General features: G+C 39.8%; 1 protein-coding gene and 1 long non-coding RNA gene across 2 annotated transcripts in view; one reads left to right on the top strand and one right to left on the bottom strand.

Annotated features, from left to right (window-relative positions):
- The window catches only part of LOC134548162 (uncharacterized), a 49,967-nt gene extending 43,509 nt beyond the window's left edge, over positions 1 to 6,458 (top strand). The window contains exon 3 of the long non-coding RNA XR_010079712.1: positions 6,324 to 6,458. This is a non-coding gene — a long non-coding RNA (uncharacterized LOC134548162). The remainder of the gene's footprint in view (positions 1 to 6,323) is intronic.
- The window catches only part of SLC9A4 (solute carrier family 9 member A4), a 35,688-nt gene extending 19,452 nt beyond the window's left edge, over positions 1 to 16,236 (bottom strand). Inside the window, exons 1-6 of the mRNA XM_063392635.1 lie at positions 15,198 to 16,236; positions 14,531 to 15,047; positions 11,915 to 12,378; positions 6,458 to 6,717; positions 3,134 to 3,351; positions 968 to 1,170 (exon numbers count right to left, since the gene is read on the bottom strand). Of these exons, the coding sequence (XP_063248705.1) occupies positions 968 to 1,170; positions 3,134 to 3,351; positions 6,458 to 6,717; positions 11,915 to 12,378; positions 14,531 to 14,792 (1,407 nt within the window). The 5' untranslated portion in view covers positions 14,793 to 15,047; positions 15,198 to 16,236. The remainder of the gene's footprint in view (positions 1 to 967; positions 1,171 to 3,133; positions 3,352 to 6,457; positions 6,718 to 11,914; positions 12,379 to 14,530; positions 15,048 to 15,197) is intronic.
- Positions 16,237 to 17,143: the final 907 nt, after the last annotated feature.

Genomic DNA, 17,143 nt, shown 5'->3' with positions numbered 1-17,143 from the left:
ACAATAAAAAAAAATTAAAGAGGGATTTTTAAATGAGAGTCTATTGTTGGTATATTCTAATTATGTAAAGTAACTGACTCATTGGCAATCATCTGCAAAAGAGGACTCATTTGAAAGAAAATATTATCTTTGTGAGGTCTTGAAATCTTGACATTTACTTCAACATTTTCAGACCTAAACATTCCAGGGGTTTTTCACTTAGAAACAGTTTTCAGTTTTTCCCATTTTTTTACTGCACTGCTACAGAAAACCATTTTAAAGGGGGAAATAGAAACAAATTGGTTTTTTCTGAAATGTACTGATGGAACCTAAGTGTCTTACTTAGCACAAGTGCATATTGCCCCATTGGCACCATACAGGATCTGACACTTTGGTATTGGAAAATACAAAATATGGTATGCAAGTTCTCCAGAAGTTTCAGTTCTTCCAGGTACAGCAGTAAGCCAGGTGGAATAACCCAAATATCTGAAGTAGACACATGTACTTACAAATGTGACTTATTTGCTTTATTTTTTAATATTCTTTTACAAAGGATTTTAAAATGTTTGTATTTGGTCTTCAAGACAGACAAAGATAAAAGTATAAAATTCAAAATCTGTCACAGAACAGGCATACTGTTTTCTTCTCAGTTTTAGACACAGCACTAATAAAGAATAAATCTGTGTGAAATGTAAAGTAAAATACTTCTTAAATTGGAAGCACCAGGAAATGCATGTGAAATGAACATAAGCTATTTTGGGCACCAAGCACCCGCTCCCCTGAATATTTTAGAAGACACGTGTTTTCAATACAGAATTTTTGTATTACCTAAAAGCCCTAAAAAGGCTAATTACACAGCACAGTTCTAAATCTGGCCCTAAAATGCAATAACTTTTCCTAGCCTGAGAGTGAATTCAATGCAACTTTCACTATGAAGCTTTCAGTCACATCTATCACATGAAATTTATCCACTAAGAAATATACGTACTTGGATGAACACAGTGAAATATATAACCACAAGAGTCGCAGTGATGAATAGGTTTTTTCTGGGGAAAAGATTCACTGGAAGCAAGAATGCAAGAGAAAAGCTGCTGGCTCCTCGGAGGCCACTGTAAGAAATAATGAGTTGGTCTTTGAAGGTGAAAGGATACGTTCGGAACTTGTTACTGATGTAGAAGAGAGCAAATACACCTAGGAAGGGAAAAAAACCCATAGCTATTATTAATCAAGGATAAAAAGAAAATATTAAATATTAAAAGCAAAACAGTGTCTTGGCTTGGGGAATTGTTCACAGCCCATGTTTCTTTCAGTTTTGATTTCTTGTAGCTTCTCTTTGACCAACTGCTGAACTTGGCTTGTGTGAAATATCTCCTATAAAATACTATGGTTCCTAACAGCTTCAGGATTTTAATTCATTAACACAGTTTAGAAGAGAGATTAGGGGAAAATATTTACTTCCTAGAAAACTATGTGGCACAGTTTTCTCCAAAGTGTCCTGAAGAAAAGAAAAACAGCTGGATGAGAGTTTTCCCTTCCAGTGTTTTCTGCTTTCCACATAGCTTTCCAGGTGCTTTACCAACAAGTCCTGTGGACTGGCTCATTGAAACACTAAGAGTAATAGCATTTTCATTTTTGATCTTTGGTCTTGTTGTGTCTCTAATTCTTTGTTTATTTCTCAAATTTCATTTTACTTTTTATAAAATTTAAAATTAATAAGACAATTTGTGGCTGTGTAAGAAGTGCAGCTTGTCTTTACAGAGTACCTTTAGCAATTTGTTTCATTTAGTCAATCTTCACCTTCCAGAAGAAATACCTACCCTATGTTCTCTGTGGAAACCGTGAAATTACTGAGATGAAAGCTGACAAATGCTGATAATTGCTGTGTTATTTAACACAGCTGTCACTGATACACTCAGATTATTAGAGGTAAAGCCAGTAGCAGAACCCTCTTACGTAGGTTGCTGGGCACCACTTTATGCAAGACCTTTTCTGGCTACTTATAATTATGCAAGACATCAAGTACTCAGACTGAAACTGCCTATGTGAGTATCACCCTCAGGCCACTACTCTTTACTTTATTAAAGCTTCAGAGAAAATGATGAAATCATTTTAACACATAAATTTAGCAGAAAATATTTTGGCCTTCCTCTGGAAAGCTCTAGCACTCCCCTTGGTGTCTGAGAGAAGGATGGACATGTGGCTGGAAAACAGCTTTTATATCAGGAAAGCACTCTTTCTGTCTTAATTGGAAGAATATTTCAAAATGTACAGCAAGCCTTAAAAAATTTAGAGGCCACGCTTGGTTCAGATACAGCAAAAAAAAAATGTAATTACTTTCTTTTTGCTATCACCTCCAGAACACCAACCACCAGCCTTCTTATTCCTTTTCAGCATTATTTTCAACCCATCCTGGACTTCAGGAGAAGATGGGAAACTGTGTCCTACAACTCATCTGACATTATCTATAAACTGCCCTGCCCATGCTAGAGGAATCCCAGTACCGCAGGTCAGGGAGTAGGAGACCCTTGCAGGGATGGGACACACCACGTGCAAAAATGGAGTGATTTCAAATGAGCAATACTCCTTAGCAGTTTAATAAAACTTTAGGCTTGACTTGTGAGGAGTAGCAGCATAGTGCTGTGGGCCCACATGTGGTATAAGTGCCTGTTCAGGGCTATCTATCAGGGCTAATTTTCACCTTCCCTCTTTTTCTATGCCTCCAGCACTCCCAGCCCAGGATGTGTGGTGTTATAGCACTGGAAGTGTGATGATATACATTATCTAATTTTTGAGTTAATGACAGCGTGTGGTGAAATCATTATAAGGCCCACTTACCTAAGGGACATAGAGTAAATTAAGACATAAATATCTCTATAAACATAATCATGATAATATTTTAATTTTGCTTTTAAAAATCCATTTTTTACCTAAATGTAAAGTCTGTGCTTGGAGACTGGCATTCAGATTTGTGGGGGGCTTTTTTCCCTTTTTTCTCTGTGTGTAGATTTCTGAAATTTATTTGTCAGTAGTATAAACCTAGTAAATTTGTTCTTAAAGAAGTTGTGCCAGTCCCCACAGACTTTTCTGACACAACTTTGTACCCAAGAGTTTTTCTCAGAGGTGCAGAGAAGGTTGTCTGCAAAAGCTGACTTACTCAGTGTCCGCCAAATGAGGCAGAAGAGCAGAGTGAAGCAAATGAAGGCCCAGTTCCATTCATGGTTTTTCCCCACTGTAGACACTCCCATGAACACAAAAATCAGGGTCTCACTGATGCTGCTTAGCATCTTCATGAAATATTTTATTGTGGTATAAGAATTCTGCAAAACATTCTCCTCCACGTATTTTTTCATTGTCACTGCACATGCCGTCATCCTGTGTGAAGCAAAACATCCTGATCAGCCACAACTGATCTTTTCAGTTAAGGGCAACATCAGCTATCATTACCTCCACTCTCCATCACCAGATTCTCACCTTCATCATAACAAGAAGCCTTTTATTTTTTCAGTAACCTTAGCTATTTCATTCAAAAGCATGTTCATTCAGGTTTACAAATCTGTTTCACATACAGGATAAAGGAAGCAAACTAGTCAGCCTTTCTAACAAGGAAGTGAGGGTATCACATTCCAGTTCAAAGTCCATTTTATCCTGAATGGCTAACATGGAGCCACCAACTACCAAATATTTGTCTCAAACAACAGGCAGGTCGGTTTTGTACCAGCCTACAGGTGGATCAGTTAGACAGGCATAACCTGACTTAGTGATACTTTCCCTTGAGGTGGCAGTGGCAGATCGTGCTAGTCCCATGCCAGGGCCATAGCTCCTGTGGCTCCCTGGCTGGCTGGGAGATCAGCAGTGCCAGGGCAAGCTGCAGGACTCTCCAACCACAGCAGCCCATCGTAGCACAGCAGGAGAAAATTCAATTATCCTGCAGAGGTGTCCTTCTCCCTTTAGTTTTCTAGGGTGTGGGGAATGTGCCTAAGGGAGCAAAGGGATGTTTTTCACTTCTCCACTGCTAATGAAGACTAGAGCCTGCATCAGAGGCATCAGCAGCCACCCAGAAGAGACACTGGTGACAATCCCATGGAGCAGCAGTCTTTCATCAGCCCTACTGAAGGGGATTCCCTTTTCCCCTCTGCATTTTCCATAGGCAATACACTGATTTTGTGCTATGCTAGTAACATATTTCATCACCTATTGAGTTTCTACTGATATGGTTTTAGTCTCTGGGGGCTTCTTGTAATGATATTTTTCCAAACTTGTGAATTCGGAGAATGATGACTGTTCATTAAATAACCTTCCACTAGTTTCAGTTCATTTAATTTCCACTGAAGAAATCTCAAGGGTATCCTGCTGGAGCTGAGTCATTCAGCATGTCCAAGGACACTCCAAGACAAGGCCATTAGGCATTAATGATTAATACTGTTGACTTTCAGATACACATCCATAATAGACTTTCATGATCCAAGTGAAAAATGAATGAATCCTCAATAATTCAGAAAGGTGACAATAAGTTCCCATCTCTAAAACAAGCAATAATTTCCTTAATGGAGCAGTAAGAATAATAAATCCAAATTATATTAACATTCTTATGTTACTAATAATTTTAGAACTCTAATGAAAATAAGAAGTGAAAGAAATAAAAAACTATGTAGTCTAGTGCAAGGAATAGATGGGAAAGCAGTATTTTGGGCAGTGCAGGTAGGAAAGGGTCCATATGGTATTACTGTTCACTGCATAGCAGATCTAATCCTGCTGAACTAAAGTTGCCAGTCACCTCAATCTGAGCATGTGTTGGGTATACAAAACATAGTGCAAGATTCATCTGTTTTGTCTAATTGCTCCAGACAATCTATATCCTAACTACTTATTTACTATGTTTAAATATGCAAATACTGCTTCCCAGGGCCATCCTACAAAGGTTTTACAAAGGCAATTCTGCTCTGAAAGTGAACAACCCAAGGTTCTTCAGCCTGGAGAAGAGTAGGTTTCAGGAATGCCTTATTTCAATATTTTAAAAGAGACATTTAAAGAGGCCTATAAGACGAGAACAAACCTTTTAGTAGCACCTACTGCAATACAAGAGAGGATAACAGTTTTAAACTAAAAGATTTAGGTAGGCTAGATATATGGATTTTTTTTTTTTTTTTTTTTTTTTTTTTACTATGAGAGTGGTGAAGCACTGGAACAGGTTGCCAAGGTTGGTGGCAGATGTCCCACCTGTGAAAACATTCAAGGCCAGTTTGGATGGGGCTCTGAGCAACACAATCCAGCTGAAGATCTCCCTGCTCATTGCCAGGGCACTGGACGAGATGGCCTTTAAATGTCCCTTCCAACACAAACCATCCTGTGATTCTATGAAATCAGAGCTTCACAAGTTGAGTAAATGCACCTGTCTGGACATCAACAGCCCTATGTTTGTATTTGTTAAGTTAAAGTGGTTTATCCTCTATAAAGGGAAGACTTTCTGGAACACAAGGTCCTCCAAGATCCATCAAGAAAGCCCAGAGTGAGTAGAGGCCATGAAAAGCTGCTGCTACCCACCAGTACTGTGTGCACTGAGCCCACAGCAGCCAGCAGCACCAGCTGCAGCATTTAGCAACGAGGTTTCCATCTCTCTGCAGGGTGCTTTACCCTGCAGATGGGTTGTTTGGTGTGATATCCTTGAAAATCGTTTACCAGCAGCTTTCTCCTTAAGTGTCTCACTTCCAACCCTATTCCTTCCTTTCTATTCCAGCTCCTTTCCTGTTCCCATCCTCTTTCCTTCCCACAATTCTCATCCTTTCTGCATTTACTCCAGTCAAGAACCTATCTGCTTTTCTCTCTGCAGCAGGCACCCATACCATCAGGCTTTGAGGAACATGTCCCCAGCATTACAGCAGTATCAAGCTATCCTGAGCACAAAAAATTATAACTGTTAGTATTCACATACATGAATATCAGTATGCATGTGCAGGTGATGTTCTCTTCCGCCTGGTTTTGCCCTGTTTCAATCCCAGTGATGCTGTCCAAATGTAATGTAACTCCAGTAAATTATGTTAGGGCTGATGTTCACAAAGAGCTCAGATGTGCTTTCTCATGTTTTCCATACCCATTGCTTTATGTCTCTTATAATCTGATGGTGAAACTGCTTGAAATAAATACAGATAAACTGAAGTATTATCAAATCATTCTCTCCTGCTGCTAATCTTATCAGAGATAGCAGACAGATGGTGGCAGCACTGGCCACTTTACCCACACCTTGCAGTACTTTAGCCAGTGCTCCTCGGTATGCTTATCTGTATATGCTTATCTGTGCCTACACCAACTGTGGGTTTGATTTTCCTGGTTACCACTTCATTTTACAGATCTCTTAAGAAGCTGTGCACTGCCTCTCTAACCAGAGACTGAATGTCTGTGTTGTACCAACCTTGAGCAAACCACCACAAAACAATGCCAGTTCCTTAAAGAGATTTTTGAAAAAGCCATAAGGAATACTCACGCCAAAATGCCAGAGATGTAAAGGGTTTCAGCAGACAAGTAGGAAAGGTAGCTGAACATGAAGACGAGCAGGGGTTCGATTGAAGAGACGTTGTGGGTGAAACGAGTCATGAATGCTGAGACAAATCCGAATACGATGCCAAACAAGACTCCACCCAGCCCCACCACGAAGAAGCGAGCAAAGCCAGCAAAAATATCGATGGATTCAATTTCTTCATACCTGTGCATCTGGGTGAAGGCGATGAAGATGTTGTATAAAACCTACATCATGTGACAATAAGAAGAGCGCAGTTAGGCACCTTTCTGAACCTGGCAGGCTTACTCATTTCACAGGTGGAACAATGTGTGTGTCAAAGTGTCTGTGTATGCCAGAAATTGCTTTAGACAGATCAGCAAAGTAACAATTGAAATCTCATCTGGTTATTAACAAGACCCAGAAATCAGTCTGTTAAGTATCCTGATGAAAGACCAAAAAAAAAAAAAAAAAAAAAAAAAAAAAAAAAAAAAAAAAAAAAGCAAGCTAAATAGCTGCGGAATAGAACTAAATTACTGGGGACCACATACCATACCACTGAATAATTTAAAAATACTCTCTTTTTTGGTTTGAAGGTTAACTTAAATTTTTGTCTTTGTAGCAGAGGTTAAAAGCCCAGCTGGGTACCTTAAAAACCCCAGGCTCTACCCTCCATGTTCATCTTCTGACTCAGACTGGGACAGGGAAGGGACTAAGAATCACATATTTGATTTAAATCCCATTTAGTGTTTCTATAGGATCAGCCAGTAGACTTGACAAACTTCGTTAGATGGACATAGGAATGTTACATTTCACTAATTTTTTCAATAGCACTTGACACATAAAATCATGAAATATCACAGGAAAGGGGAAAGGGGAGATGGTAGCCTCAGTTTCATATTGTCTCTAGCTAGGTAAAAATGCCTCTCTATCATCATATATTTGCAGTTTGATGCCACTTAACCACCTCCCCAGAGAGCAATCTCAAAGTATGAACCAAATACTATGACCTTGTACATATACCCATTTTCACTAGAAAACATCAAATTACAAAAATTAAAAGAAAATAACAGATTAGAAGAAAGATTCAATTTAACACAAATTACAATTTTATATAATGTATTATATAATTTAGTCTGAAAAGATAATATCTTAGAGCAGAAAACTTTACCAAACTTCCATTATCAATAATTGCTACTCTGCAGAAACTGTTAATGAAAAAATTTCAGCATATTCCACTTTCATTCATCTTTTAGAAACTAATAGAAGATTTCCAGAGTGGTGTAGTAAGAAAAAAGCCTTAGTGGTTGCTGACAATCAGTTAATATTAAGTCCTGTCAGATCTGTTTACAGTGAATGTGTAACACCTGAAAGTCACTTTTCAGTTTTGAAGAGAATTTGGGACACAACTAAATACACCAGCTCTCTAAAACTGTTGCACTAAAGCATTCGTTCAAAAACAATAAATAGACTAAAGTAATTTGCATTTTACGGTTTTCTTTGGTCTTTCTTCTTCGTCTAGTTAATTCCAGAAGGTTATTAAGAAGACTAAAGCAGGTATTTGCTGGTAGAAGAGTCAAGCTCATTAGGATAATTATCTAATCTTAAATTGCTGCTGGGGGCATATAACCTTGAGCTGTTACACAGTCTGTTCTCCAGGAGGCTCATTGCTAATAGTTCTGGGAGACAGACAAAGCCAAACAAAATATTTAATTTAGGAAAATACCCAGAACTTCTTTTTCCTAATGCCAGTATATGAAATTTGTCTTTTCAGTGGCAAATAAGGAAAAGAGGGTACATGTCTTCACAGTCACATGTCTTCCTACCTTATGGATTTTAATTTGAGAGCCTATTTTCTCTGTTTCCCTTTCTTGTAGACTTTGACCTCTTCCTAAGACTTGTGATTCTTTATAAATGATACCATAATACAATTCCATGCTGACTTATGAAGAAAGTTATTCTCAGCAAATGACTTAACAAGATTTTTTTCCCCTCTTCTAGTTCCTAAAGTATCTATATGATTTAACTGATTCAGCATCAAAATGAAAATTATGTAAATGTGACATAATTTTCTTTTTTTTTTTGGTAACATGCTTTGTGGGAGTAAACTGGTCTGTACCACAACCTGCACTGTGTCCAATAAGTAAAGCTCAGCTAAGTTATGTTGCAGTATTTATGCCAGTAAATGGATTACTAGAATTCTCTATATATTAGGGAAGCCTGAATCAGATTAGGAGGCTTTTGTTCATACAGAAAGAAGGGATGAATTGATAGTGGTCTCATGTAGCAACTCTGAGAACATCATGCTTTGGGTTGCTTGGAGAGGATTTCTTGGCAGCTCTTAGAACCAGGGAAGGAGCAGAGAGCATGATACTGCTGCCACAGGGGACTCCCCAGGGACTGTTCCATGCTCCAGGTGTCTGTGTACAATTACTGCACATACAGTCCACATCAGAAGCACTGGAAGAAGAGATTTTTCAAGTGACTGCCTTAACCACCAACACAGGCTGTCTTGATAATTCTTTCTTACCACCCTGCTAATTCCTTCTGACCACTGTAGTTGGTTTTACTGTAAGCACAGTGGAACAACTTTTACAGCAGGAGCAGAGAATATCTCTATCCTCCTTTTTAGCTTCCAAACCGGTGGTCAAAGTCCTTCTCAGTGACACCAAGAGGCAATTTCAAATCTTACTTCAAAAAAATTGCTGAGGTCTTCAACATGTCTTAGATTTAACTGGTCTGCCACAAAGAAAGAAGAGAGGGTTCCATTAGAGAATACAGCCAGTGCCACTCGTTTTGAGTACAGCATGATATATAGATGTCCTCACTACTTCTAAAATCAAGCCTCAGAGATGAAGCAGTCAGGATTATTCCATTTCCTGATACATACAGGTCAGCTCCTGTTTAGGAACACAACTGTCTGTGTATGTGTGGGAGCAGAGCTGCAGATGGCTGAAACACTTCACGGCAAAATCAGGGCATTCCACCTGAGTTCAGGCTTGAATAAGATCTGCATTGGAGTTACAACACTTTTTTTGAACAGGGCTCTAAATTCCACTAATGTATGATGTATCCTAGGCCCAGCCCTGTTGCTGTCTGAACTATTCTGATAGTAACAGCTCACTCAGAAATAACTGGGAAAGGAAGAAATTAACAGGACTTGGAGCCTTCTTTTTCCACCCTCACACATGGCCCTGCTGAGGAAAATAACAAAAGGTACCAATGGGTAAAAACAGTAAATCATCCACTTTTCTCTCACCCCTTAAGGCAAAGATAACTTCTAGATTATAATTCTAATTCTACAGTCTGTTATTTTGTCATTTTTTATATATACCAAGATATTGAACTAAACAGAGGAGACAGAGCTGTTGTTGTCCCAAATGTAATACACAAGTTCAACAAAACTCATACTAGTTTTTCCTGCTGGAGAAAAAAAAATGTTCAAGCTGATAAGCAGGCTGAAGAGAGCCAGGGGATATTTGTATTGAAACAATAAAAAAATGTATGCTTAATATATCTTGGTGATATTATCTTTTTTAAACACTTAGAGTTAACTCAAATGAAACTGTTAAAAGAGAAAGAGAAGGAAATGGTAAGAGGAGACATCTGAGATAAATTGTTTTAAAGTCTTGGAAAAAAGTAAGTGGGATATCAGAGAGACAAAAGTCACCTACTGGACTCCATTCAGGTGACAATACTTCAACTTCTCAAGCATGAAGCCAGGTAGAGAATTTGAAACCTCAAATGCCCAAAAAAGGATGAATGGTGGTTGATGCAGAGGTGCAATAGCAGGAGCTGACACGCAGCTGCTCTGAGATGAGCCCCAAAGATGAGAGCGTGTGGGGCAATGGGACCTCTCAGTGGTGCACCCAACAGTCCCCATGTAGAGCCCTTTCATCTCGTTTACTAACACACCCAGTGCTGCAGAGGAGAGCCCAAGTCCACTGCTGTAAAAGGCTTTCTGTCACTGCACATTCATACTGTAACAGGATCCTGACTGAAAGCTCAGGTAAATACCATCAGGAGTTGGACTCACATGATAAACAGTGAGCCCATCAATAAAAGCATGAAACAAGCTCTTATAGTACGAAAAAGAGGCATTACATTTTTGGGGTCAGTATTTGAAGGAACAAGGAAGACGAGTGTAAGAAATAGATGCATTGGGAAATTTTCTGCTACAACTGTAGCACCCAAGCAAGTTCGAATGTAAATTAAATAACACTTGTCCCTTAGTTCTACATCGGCCCTGCATCTCTGATCACCAAGAGGAAAGATTTATGATCCATAGGCTGTGGCTGCAAGAAGTTACTTTGTTCCTTTTCCTTTTCTCAGTACTCATAAACTGCACTTCTCCCACAAAGCCTTTCAGGGGTGAACTCTGTACAGATTTTACAAGTTCAAGTTGGGCTGTACCTCAGGTATAGCAGTATCTCAATAGTTTTTATGTGTTTTAGATTCCTGTTATTTAAATTCTGTAAAGATCTTATCTAGTGAAACTCCTTAACCTGCCGTTAACTTGTACCACATGAACAGTCCTGTTGGTTTCTGAGCAATAAGCTTCCTGCTTGAAATTTCTTCCTTGAAAAACATGTGTTTTAAATGGTCTTGTCACTTTTGCTTACAGCTAGAATTTCAGGTTGCTCCAATTTTAGTAGAACTAATGAGATAAGGGGGAAAATATTAGCCAAAGGAGCTTAAGTAAAAACACTCTTCTCCTATTAAAAACAAACAATCAAAAAACAACAACAAACAACAGTAACAACAAAAACACAACCAACCAAACAAATCCCTCTCATTCAGGAAACATTGTTTCTGGATATTTATGACAAGACAGCCAAAAAAAAGCAAACATTTGTCAGATGTCAATATTTTTACTGATAGAAAGAGTTACGCAAAATTCTTAGTGGCATTTGGAATTCCTGTCTAAGGCCTCTGGCAAAATTTCTGGAAGGGGCTGCAGGACAGAGTGTGGCCTCCAGAGGTTATCCACATCTGGTCTGCCTTTTTTTTTTTTCCCCAGAAGACTCTTTCAGGCACATGACAAAGCAGGGTCTCCTGTATTTCTACCCTTGTTGCCTTCAGTCTTTCAGCAGCACAATTTTCTATTTATTTGCTTGCATAATGTCAATAACATTCCAAGGTCCTACACTGATCTGACCAGGAAAATCAGCTGTAGCTTATCCATTCACTGAAGTGAAAGCAAGAGCACATATCACATGTGTGTGTATGTCTCCCTCTTCCAGCAGCTCTAAAAGATATGCTTTGCAAAGAGGTAATATAAGATGTAACTTTTGCATACATTAAAATCCCTTGCATGTAATTGAGGGGAGTATTCATAAAATAAATAATGTATTAGGATCTCCTTTGAGCTGTTCTTGTCCTGTGCCCGGTAACCCTACAACCACAGGAGTCCAAAGAGGGGAAGACAAGCAGAAAGAAACTCACCACAGTTATGCCATCATTTAGCAGAGACTCTCCGAAGATCATCATGTAAAGCTGCTCATTAACAGAGGCTTCTTCAAAAACCACCAGAGCTGCCACAGGGTCCACTGCTGAAATCATGCTGCCAAAGAGCAAGTTCTGCAGCAGGTTCAGGTCAGTCAGGCCAAAGGCTTCGATCTGGCAGACTCCATAGAGGGAGAGACCAATCCCAAATGAGTTTAGCAGAGCTCCCAGAACAGACCACCACAGAATGGATCCAAAGTTTTCAAAAAATGGTCGAGTTGGCATGAAATAACCCTCCTCCAGAATAATGGGTGGAAGGAGATACAAGAAGTAAATACTAGTGTTCATCACTGGTGGAGATTTGTGATGGGAAACAAAGATGATTGCTCCTACTAGTGCTCCAATGGCAATCAGGAGGCAGCTTTCAGGCATAACTCTTGGTAATCGGTGAAAAATATGGAAACCTTGAATAAAACATCAGGGGATTATTCAAGTTTAAATTAACCTGGTGTCAGATAATTGTCTTGCCTGTGTTTGGACACTGTCTTCAGACAGCCAGCTTTTGCTCTAAGGATTATGAAAGTAAAAACAGGCAGTACTATTCCCATCAAAACTAAACACTCCCACACATATCACTAAAGCAGGGCAAGAGTTTGACCATGAATTCCTTCCCTTCCTGATGCCAAGCTTCTGATTTCTGAGCAAGCATGTCTGAGCTTAAGCTCCACTTCTGGCAAGGCAGAAACCTCTTTGAAATGATCCTCCACAATTTGGAAAGAGAATATTCTTCAAGAATACTTGCTACCCACCTGCTACTTGCTTGTCTAGTCACTATACAAGGAACTGTGTGATCATACTGCAAATGAGATGTGCCTGTACCAAAAATGCCAGTATTTTTAAAAATTTACTAAAATGAGAATGAGGCAGACTCAGCCTTTAGATCCAATGTCTGTGACTCCATGCTTGAAGCTAGGTCAGCCTTCATCTTGCTGCTCTAGAAGGTTCTGCCATGACAGTATTTCGGTGACCCTTGAATTATCAGTCCTCAAAAGCAAAGGAACACAAAAATATTTTTGTGAAAGCTTCAATAGTTTTTTTAGGACACTACTGGTTTTTACCAAGAGTATGTTAATATCACAATTTTCCTCATCTGGCTTTTAATTTTAAAAACCATTTTCAAGTCTTCTGCCAGTCTTACAGATAAGGGGATTGTTTTGCCTTTTGAGATCTTGGAACTATTTCCCACCCTTAAATCTTAAAATCCAGAAAGAAGATAATACCTGAAACAAAACACTGAAAACGTTTACAGTTTGGAAATCTTCTTCCCCGGGTAACCAGATTATTCAGACTAACTTTCTTCCAAATATATTTAAATTCAACAGCTCCACACTTTTCATCAAATATAACATTATTTGAAAACTCACAGTAAAAGTAACAGGCATCACACAGTTCTTCTAAAATATCTATTTCACATTCAAGTAAGAATATTGTGTAGATGTGCCATATATTAAGTCCTGTGCTTTTATGGATGATAAATAAAGAATCTGGTCAATATATTTGCTACTAACATACTCTGCTGATGCCATAACAAATTTTATTTGTGAAAATTTTGATTGTTATGTTACTAGTGAAGACATTTGTAGGAATTGGATTGAGGGCATCAGCTATAATGAAACTGGCATATTATGGATAGTGGTAATGATTTTTGAATTAGCTGGGTGACTATGACAGGAAAAATATTTATCTTCAGGCCATCTCCAGAAAAACATCAGTCTCACTTGCCAGCTTGTCCTGAAGAAACATTTGAATATCCCACAGAAAGATCAAAAGAAAGGGGAGATTTTATGTGTGCAACTCCTCACATGACTGCCATCTTCTTCATTTATTTGGTATTGCTGCTTTAATTCTAAATGGTCAAAATAAGTTCAGCCCAGCCATGAAAATGTGTAATGAGCCTTTTTTTGCTATGTTAATTACAGTTTCCTACTGCAACCACTGCTCCCTGAGTTGCCTTTCCCCTTTCAGATACCCACATGGAGCTCTAACAGAAGCTAGATGGATTTGCTATGTATTCAAAAGATACTTAGCCTGCCTCTCTGATGAGCCTACTCTCAGAGACTCTCATTCTTTCTCCCCTGGTATTACTTTTCACACCAACTTTAAGGAGCAAATATGTAAAACGAAGACTCAGAGGGAAATGTTTCCTCTTATTCATACAAAGGAAGAATGTTTTACATTTTCTCCCCCACATTCAATACACTTGAAGTCCCAGTCTGGTGTAACTGATTTCTACAGCTGTGTCAGATTGCAAATTCTGGTATCTTACCATCTATAAGGACTAGGAAAATGAATGGACAGAACTGTGCCAGGGAGCTCTGTTGCTATTTGCTACTCACAGCCCAGGAGACATGAAGGTAAGAGGTCATTTGTTAAGTAAGATGGAATCATTCTAAGGTGGAATTTTGGCATTGCTGTGATAATGAACACATCGGTTGTTTTGAGAACAAACTCTGTGAAGTCGATCCCAGCTACAAAATGAATGAAAGTTACTTGGTTATATTGTATTTTTTTATTCTTTCCAAGTTAGGAGGACCCAAGATCCCATTTTCTACTTACCTATTTTTGCAAAAGAAGCAAGGAGGATCCAAAGGGTAACTTCATAGGGAATTTGCACATAGTCATAGTCCAGTGTGAAAACATGTAGCCTTGTGTCTTGAGAAGAGTCAGCAGCAGCACTAGAATCATGTTCATAGTGAGGCAAGGACCTCTTGCCCAGGCTGGGCTCATCCCCATAAGCAGCAGCAGAACAGGATACCACATTCAGCAGTAAGAGCAGCAGGTTGGAAAGGTCTGCATGTGCAAGGGAGGCAAAGCCCATGTCTGGGGCTGTGACGATTTTATTACAGATTTAGCATATAGCAGGTGCATGGAGGTGTGCACCGTCACTTCTGTTGATTCACACTGCCCACAGGCACTTCTTCCTCAGGGCTCTTTCATTTGCCTGTTAGAGGTCAATTTATAGTCCTCAGGCGCCTGTCCTGTTCCTTGTGCTGCAGACAGACCTGGAGTTTGTATGAAGATACCGGTTGTGCAGGTTCCTCTGACCCAGAAAAACCTTGGCCACAGCATCACCCTGTTGAGGAATAAAAAGACCTTTCCAACTACCTTATTTATGCAGCCTCTCTGATTTTTCCACTGTCAAAAAAAAAACCAAAAAAAAAAAAAAAAAACAAAAAAAACCCCACAAAACAACAACAACAAAAAAACCACTTTCAATGCTCACCTTTCAGCCAGCAAGCACAGCTAGAAGGAATATCATCAGCTGGGAGAAGTGGAAGCAGCCTGGGCAGGCAGGGGACCCTGTTTCATGCCTTCCTCTCTCTCCCTCACTCCCAGCACAAGCGGCACCTCGGGCACCACACTTGGCACTACTCACTGGTCCTGTCACACCTGGTAACAAAACTACTCGGTGTGTAAATAAAGGGACTGTGCAGGGCTCGAGGGAGGGACATCTGGTGGGGGACTGCACAAATTACATCCTCGTTTGGAAAGAGGCTCCCTCTCTGAAACACGTGTATGTATTTTGGCCAGTAATATCAACATAAAGAGGAAGGTCTGAGTCACATCACCTGCCTGAAATTGGATCTTGAGTTGTCTTGAATTTGGCATTTGTTTTAGTCATATCAGTAAGGCATTTAGTGGGCAAACACACCCTCCTCCAATAGCTCTTATGGATTTTTTTTTTTTTTAATGCCAGCATATTTTCTCCTCCACAAAAACTACAATGTTTAGTGTAAGGATAACAGGGTGTGCAAATGTCGTGTTGTTGATTAGAGGCTTGTGATACCTGTATTACTTATCTTAGAACTGAGTGTATTTAATTTACTGACAAATTATTCAAATTCATCAATGATTTGATTGTGTTAGAAGACAGTGCAGATGGTGAGAACAGACGTGATACCCCAAAACAGCTGGTTCTGAGGACCCTGAAACCACACTGCATGTACTTGGGAGGGGATTCCTTCAGACCAACTGGCCTCACAGACTGAATGTCCCTTCATGGATGGAGAATATCTTCCACTTGACTCTCTGTGGAAAAGATCCAGTGTGTGCAAATATGATGGTCTACAATGCAAAACAAAAGGCAAAAAATGGTGACAACTGATAAATTTGCATCAAATTTATAATGATCTGAACCAAATCTCCAATACAGGTGCAACTACAATGTCAGTTTTTTCTGTGGTACAGCCAGTGATGCCCTTTGATGTTCTGCTTCTACATGAAGCACTATCTTCTGTCAGCCTCACAGCACCATCAGTCCTCCCACAAAAGCTTTGAACCCAACACAGCATTCGTGTCTTGGTTTGAAAGACAGATATCTGCTAGGAAGGGGGCAGGACCTCCCTAGAGATGGAGAATTCGAATCCCCCCCCTCCAAATTATTCTAATTTTAAAAAATGAAAGGAGCTTTCAGACAGAGGTATGGGGATAGGAATAACAGTTCTTTACTAGTATATATGACAAAACAACAAACAAACAACAACTACAGCATTAATAATAAACAGAACCAGGAACCTTGAGGGCTTTCTTTCACAAAGCCCGGGGCAGTTTGATCTCGGTGCCCCTGCAGGGCTCCGAGAGGCCGAACTGGAAGGAAGGAAAAGTCCCGGGCTGGTGGATGAGATGAGGAGCTCTGCGCTGGCAGCTGGAGCGGCAGGGGTGTCCTGGCAGGGCTGGTCAGGGCAGGGCTACAGAGTAGCAGGGGAACCTCAAAGCTCCGAAGAAGCAGCGGCGGTGGGGGGAGGGCTGGAGAAAGCGAGCTCAGGATTCCTGAGCAGATGACGATAGATTTCTCAGGACGAGGCAGAGGCAGAGTGATGGCCGTGAACTCTTCCTGCAGCAAGGGGGGCAGCCTGACTGTCCTCCTTGGTGCTGAGAGCAAGAGTGAGTTCCCCTCCCCCAGATCTGTCTTTTTGCCTTTCCCAAAGCTCATCATCTCTCCCCTCTGAGGGACACTCCCAGAGACTTAAAAACAATAGATGTAGCCTTGTGTTGCCATGTCCTTCAAGTACTCCCTTTTGTTTTGATTAAGTAGTCATTAAGGCTTCTTGGAAACTTATGGGAAAAAAATCTATAAGTGAAAATAAATAAATAAATAAATTAATTAAAATAAAATAAAATCTAACCCCCAACAATTAGGTATGTGATGCTCAGCCTGCTTGCAAAAGA

This window comes from Prinia subflava, chromosome 3 (genome assembly GCF_021018805.1).
Source record: "Prinia subflava isolate CZ2003 ecotype Zambia chromosome 3, Cam_Psub_1.2, whole genome shotgun sequence".
NCBI lineage: Eukaryota > Metazoa > Chordata > Aves > Passeriformes > Cisticolidae > Prinia > Prinia subflava.
The sequence above is the reverse complement of the archived record's forward strand: the minus strand, read 5'-3'. Positions and strand labels throughout refer to the sequence as shown.